This window comes from Apis dorsata, unplaced genomic scaffold (assembly GCF_000469605.1).
Source record: "Apis dorsata unplaced genomic scaffold, Apis dorsata 1.3 scaffold_894, whole genome shotgun sequence".
NCBI classification, from domain to species: Eukaryota; Metazoa; Arthropoda; class Insecta; order Hymenoptera; family Apidae; genus Apis; species Apis dorsata.
In genome coordinates, this window is record NW_006264009.1 from 278,488 (window position 1) to 284,974 (window position 6,487).

At 23.7% G+C, this 6,487-nt stretch overlaps 1 protein-coding gene across 9 annotated transcripts in view; it reads right to left on the reverse strand.

Moving 5' to 3' along the window:
• Positions 1–624: 624 nt before the first annotated feature.
• Positions 625–6,487, reverse strand: part of LOC102675839 (E3 ubiquitin-protein ligase Nedd-4) — an 8,185-nt gene continuing 2,322 nt past the window's right edge. For 4 of the 9 annotated variants that reach the window (XM_031514108.1, XM_006623440.2, XM_031514107.1 and 1 more), the window contains 14 exons: positions 5,963–6,163; positions 5,726–5,886; positions 5,177–5,345; positions 4,944–5,059; positions 4,733–4,856; positions 3,995–4,144; positions 3,393–3,443; positions 3,058–3,331; positions 2,904–2,962; positions 2,739–2,804; positions 2,411–2,640; positions 2,214–2,335; positions 1,455–2,094; positions 625–997 (listed from right to left, as the gene is read on the reverse strand). In XM_031514108.1, the coding sequence (XP_031369968.1) occupies positions 895–997; positions 1,455–2,094; positions 2,214–2,335; positions 2,411–2,640; positions 2,739–2,804; positions 2,904–2,962; positions 3,058–3,331; positions 3,393–3,443; positions 3,995–4,144; positions 4,733–4,856; positions 4,944–5,059; positions 5,177–5,345; positions 5,726–5,886; positions 5,963–6,163 (2,466 nt within the window). In that variant the 3' untranslated portion in view covers positions 625–894. The remainder of the gene's footprint in view (positions 998–1,454; positions 2,095–2,213; positions 2,336–2,410; positions 2,641–2,738; positions 2,805–2,903; positions 2,963–3,057; positions 3,332–3,392; positions 3,444–3,994; positions 4,145–4,732; positions 4,857–4,943; positions 5,060–5,176; positions 5,346–5,725; positions 5,887–5,962; positions 6,164–6,487) is intronic. The other 5 variants (XM_031514111.1, XM_006623446.2, XM_031514110.1 and 2 more) reach the window with 4 other exon arrangements.

Genomic DNA, 6,487 nt, shown 5'->3' on the forward strand with positions numbered 1-6,487 from the left:
TTAAAAACAAATATCAAATTGAATATTGAAAAATAAAGTAATAAAAATAATATCTTATTTTGTGTAAAAAGTTCAACATTGTTTTAATAAATTATATTCTTATTTTTATATTAGATCAAAAAAAGATATTTAAACTCAAATATTACATTATGATTTATCACAAAGTGTAGTGTCATTCTATGATATAATTTATACGTATTTAATTAACTCGAATATAATTGAAATACATTTGAAATATATTTGAAAATTTTAACAAATAATAATGTCATATAATAATGTCATATAATTTAGAATTTCTTTTTTCATTTTTTATATTTAAGTTTAATCTAACTTTTAAATATGTAAATTCATATTATCTATAAATTCATTTAATAATGCGATATTTTATGAACAAATTGTGATAAGTAATTTATAGATTATTATCTTATCTAAAAGTTATATACAATTAATATCAGTAATATTTTTGTTATAGTGGCAAATAAAACTTTCCCAAAAAATCCTTTTGGTGTAGTAACCATTAAATGGAATTACATTTAAAAAGTGAACATTAATAAATTGTAATTTATCAATTTTTCAATTACTGAAACAGTATTTGAAATTACTATCAATTTCTTTTCTTTTGTTAATATAGCTTACAATTTTTAAAAAGTGCATCATGCGTAAAATCTGTTTGAATTATTGATAGCAGTTAAGTAATGTCTAAATATACTTTTCATTGATTTGTCTCAATGTTGTAACTAGCAGTCAAAAGACACCTAAGTCTTCAGAGTGCAGAAAAATGTTTATCCTGTTAAATAGTTAATCATATTAGATAGTATACATGCTAGTGTATCTATATGTATGTATATATGTACATTATATTACAGATATCATCATAAAAAGGGGTATTTCGTGCTAATCCACTCCAGCAAACCCTTGAGAACCTTCAATTGCTTTTATCAATTTCTCTCTTAGTTGTTGATAACTTTCATATGGAGGGAGATCTATGCGATTAAAACTGAAAAGGGAACATTGATCATCAAATATAATTTTATTTTTTTCTTCACTTTTCTTTCTCAAATTTTCATTATATTTTTAATAATATTTTTTTATTTTTAAAATAGAAAAATATAAAATTGAATTAAAAAATTATAATTTTTAACCTCTTGCTTATAATGACATAAAACGCGTAATATATATTTTACAGCTCAAACATGAAAATATGAATTATAATGATATACATATCATGAGTTTATGTATACACATAAAATTATGTATACACATAAAATACAATTAAAATAAAAAATTATATCATTTTGTCGAACAATTTTATTATCGAATATATAAAGTACGTGGCGAATTAAATCATTAAAAAATAATCACGGCAAGAGGCTAATTTGAAAATAATTTTAATTTTAATTTTAATTTAGAAAATAATTTTTTAACCTTCACGTTAAAAACTTAAAGTTACATACCAAGTATGAGCTCTTGGATAATTTTCTGGTGTACCCCACTTCTCAATTGTAAATAATTGTGGACCATTGCTACCATAAAGTTCTTTAAAACCATTCATAGGTACCCGTGACGTACCAGTAACAAACTGTAAAAGTCTAGATCTCATTTCGTTACTGAATGAAAGTACCACTCGCCAAAACCATTGAACAACAATGTGATTAGCATGATAGTCTCCTTTATATAATGTATTTTGTTTCCAATCTCTCACATCAATATGTTGAATGCCACACATTAGTAATTCTAATTCATGTTCATCAAATATTTTAACTAATGTTGGCGGTATAAGAGCATTAAATCCTTCTAAAAATGCATTCATTTGTTCTTGAACTCTCGATACGAATCGCCACTGTATAACTAAAGCGATGTATTCATCCTTATTTTCATCTGTCAATGGTATATTAGCACCATCTGGTTTAAGTTCTCTTTGAGATGTATGACCAAAACTTTCTTCATCAACACAAAATGTAAGTTCTAATTCACTAGGATCATTTTCCTTAATCCATAATAATGAATTGTAATATTCAGAATCAACGCTTTCCATATCTTTCAAATCAATAGATTTACCTAACATCATTTTATAAAATGGACGAATAAAAAATGCTGTAAAAAAATGGAAACTTTTTTTTAGATTTTTATTTTATGAAATATTTTATAACTAAATTAATGTAATTTAAATAAATTAAATAAATTAATAGATTAATAAATTAAATAATTCTTACCATCTAATAGCTTTCCATGATAAACAGCCATACCTGCTATACGACCAATAAATTTGAAATAATTTAAATGTTCTTCATTACATACTCCAGAAAAAGGATTAATTTGCAAAGTATAATTATCTCTACAAACATTTTAATTATTTAATTATTCTATTTTATATTTTATATGTTTATTATTATTATATATATATACTTACGTAGCTGAATATTCAAACAATCCATAATAAGGATTAAACATTTCTTTAGACAATAGGAAAAACCATTCTCGAGCAAGACCTCCATAATCTAAACCAACTTCTCCTTCAAATTCCACCCACAATTTTGTTTTTAATATTTCTACTCTGTTAACAGAACTAATTATACGATATGAATCTTCTAGAATGTTATTTCGACCCACTTTTATTTCAAATTTATTAGGAACATTATTCTAAAAAGAAAATATAATTATAATAATATTATTAAAATATATAACTTTTACAAGAACTTTTATATAAAGATAACTTTTCTAGTATTATATATACTTACAGGCTTTCTTAATTGAGATTTAAGATATTCGTATTTACGTTTATAATCTCGCGAATATGGTACAGCCTATAAATAAGTAATAAATTAACAAATTGAATGAAATATACTTTATATATAGTATGATTTTTTAATCAAATTATTTTTTTGCATTAAAAAATCTCATACCGGTCCAGCAATTTGAGGATTAGACATACGAGGATCTTCCCATTGTGTTGTTCTGGTATCTGGTAAAACAATAAAAAAATAAATATTGCATAATTAAAGATTATCGAAATTATCAAATTTTAAAAAATTTAATCATAATTAGATATTAATTTACTGTGATCAATAAAAAATATCCGGCCATCTGTATGAACTCTTTCTTCCCAACCTTCAGGAAGAGGACCAAGCTGATCTAAATCACTTCTAGGTGTTGTGGAAGGAGCAATATGATTAGGTATCGAACTTGGACGTCCTGTTCGAGGATCAATCCATGTTGTTGTTCTCGCAGTATGATCGATAAAAAATACTCTGCCATTTGGTGCTATTTGCATGCCCCATCCAGGTGGTAATCCTTCATCATTTGCCGGAATCACAGGTTTTGGACTTTCAATCTAAATAATAAAGCAACAGAAATTGAAGAAAATAATTACAAAAAATAATTCTTGCACTTACTTGTTCCGACGATCGTCTAGATCCAGCTGGACTATCCACACTATCATCACTCTGTAAAAGTAATAATAATATTTAAAAGTAATAATAATAGTAAATTTTTATATAATATATAGAATCTATCATATAACAAAAAAATTTACATCTTATATAGTTTTAATGTTGCCAAAATTTTGTAATATATTATTCATTATTATTATTTGTTTACAATAAATAATATTATTTATAATAATATTAATCAAAATAATGCAATATATTAATTCATATGGAAATCCAAAATATAAATTTTTATTGAATACATATGGAATTATAATATAGAAATTATTAATATTAATTAAATATTTACAAAAATAATGATAGATAAAAAGTTAGAAATTATTGCAATTAAAAAATTTTGTTAATTATAATAATTAGTTTATAATAATCAATTGTATGGTGAAGTTTTAATATGTATACGTTTTAGATTAAAATATAAAATAATAAAAATATTAATGAATTATATGAAAAATACACTTTTTTTTTTATAAATTTTAAACTTTATTTTTTTAATATCAATGAATATATATATATATAAACAAAAGTAGTTTATATAATTGAATGAGTACCTGGTCTTCATATTCACTAAGGTAGCCACGTTGATCAACAGAACGTCCAGAGTCTGAAGAAGTATCCCTACTACCCCCTTCCCTACGATTCTCAATCTCATAATCTCTCGCATCTGAATCTTCACCATCCGCGCGGAGAACTTCACCATCCTTACACACACATGCACAAAATTGCTAATACTGCATGCTAGTTTCTTATTTATTGTTTAAAAGATTTCAAGATTTCGTAGTGTTTAGACATTCATATTTTTTTTCTTTTTTTCTCCAATTCATATATATTTTATAACACATTAATAGTTATATACTAAAATATATATTTACAAATAAACAATATTTACATATAATGCATTTATGAATATTAAACAAGATTATAAATATGTTTTAGTTATAAATTTTTGTTAATTTATAGAAAAAAAAGAGAGAAACAAAAAAATATGTAGCTTAAAATTATTTATACAAGATGAAGATATAAATAAATTTCTATTATTCACAAATATATTTAAATGATATAATTATTAACATATTATATCTTATACTTATATAAATTTTATGTTTTGTGCGTGTGTGTGTACTTTTTTTACACACAACTAGTCTACATAAACTTTAAATTTCAGAATAAAGCATGAAACATAATATTTTGTTATAATACAAATACTTGAAAGCAAATTATGCTGACTAGTTAATAACTATGCATTTTATAATATAATTTATAATAAATTATACAACTATCAATATTACCTGATTAATTGAACTTCTGAGTCTATTTTCATCATCTGCACTAATATGAAAACGACGTTGAAATTCAGTTGCTGCTGTATTGAAATTTCGCTCAATTGTCATATTTGCACTAGGTGATGTAGTACTATAAAAAATATTTGCAATATTTCAACTTCATTATTCATAATATAATACCATAATCTTTAGATAAATAATATATACGAATACATACGATTCTGTTGGACGTTCCCATTGTGTAAATCTTGCTATATGATTAACATAGTATGTTCTCCCATTTGCATCTTGTCTTTCTTCCCATCCTGGTGGTAAAGGCCTAATAAGTATAACCTAAAAAAATATTAATATATTATTTTAAAGTAAGTAATATTATTATTAAAATTTCTGTTCTATTAGTTTAAAATTGTATAACATTTAGCTCAAAATTATTTATATAATTATATTTACATCTGCAGCTTGTTCTACAGGACTATTATTTACTGGTTGCACCATTTCCCAGCCTCCTGAGTCAGATGTAGTGTCTCCATTGTCATTGTCTGCATTTGATGAGTCAGAAATATATGCATGATATACTTCCAAGGTACCCTTCACTCTTGAACGCTGACTGGAATGATTACTAGCCATATCCTCGTAAGTTATTCATTTTGCATTTGCAAATGAAAGATACGAAAGAAATATATTAATGAACTAAACATGAAAATTTGTGATATGTAGCCAATAAATATGACTAAATGAAAAATTATTTCAAAACAAAGTAATGCATATAAAAATAATAAATATAAAAATGATATGAATAAAAATGATAATTTTTATTTTTATTATATATATAATTATATTACATATATTACATATACACATATATAATGTGTAATAGTATAATTATCACATCATATCTATAATTTACGGCCAAATAATTTTAATGGAAAGCTAAACAGATTTAACTTTTAAAATATACAGAAATACACAGCTTTAAGCATATATTATAAAAATACTTACCTACGTGGACGAAGTACATAACGCCTAACAGGTATTGTACGACCTTCTTGCTCTTTAGGCAGATTAAGTAATGTTAGTTCTACCATACCAAGAAAATCATCCCTCGTTAATCTATTCTCATCAAAAACTTGTAGCACCAATTTATGATCAACAGGTTTAACCTAATAATAAAAAACATATCTTCATTAATATATTGGATTTATCTCAATATTTATTTATAAATTATATTAAACTTACTCTAAATATAAATTCTTCTTCCCAGACAGGATTCAATGTCTTTTTTTTAGTTTTTGTAAGTGCAGAATCTATTGTCTGATCACCAGATATAGTATTTAAGTCAACTCTTACATAAGGATCGCTTGCACCAAAGATATCTTTCTTTGCTAGTTGGTGCCCAGCGATTACTTTTAATCTCAGCTTTCGGGTAGCTTCATCTCTCTGTACAAAATTAAAAAAAATCAAGAATTTTAATTATAATAAATTTCCAAAATTTGAAAAATTATTATAATAGTTATTCAAAAAATTTTTTGCCTATGTTATTTAAAATAAATTATTTTATAATTAAATTAATATCTAAAAAAATAAAACAAACATGTCTGAAAAAAATTTAAATCTTGTTATGCAAACTATTTATTAGTTAAATATTGAATTTATTTTATCTGTATGTATTAATAATTATTGTAAGAAATTTCAATTAAATTTTATATATATTATAAATAATATATATAATAAATAATAATTAATATATATATTAATATTATT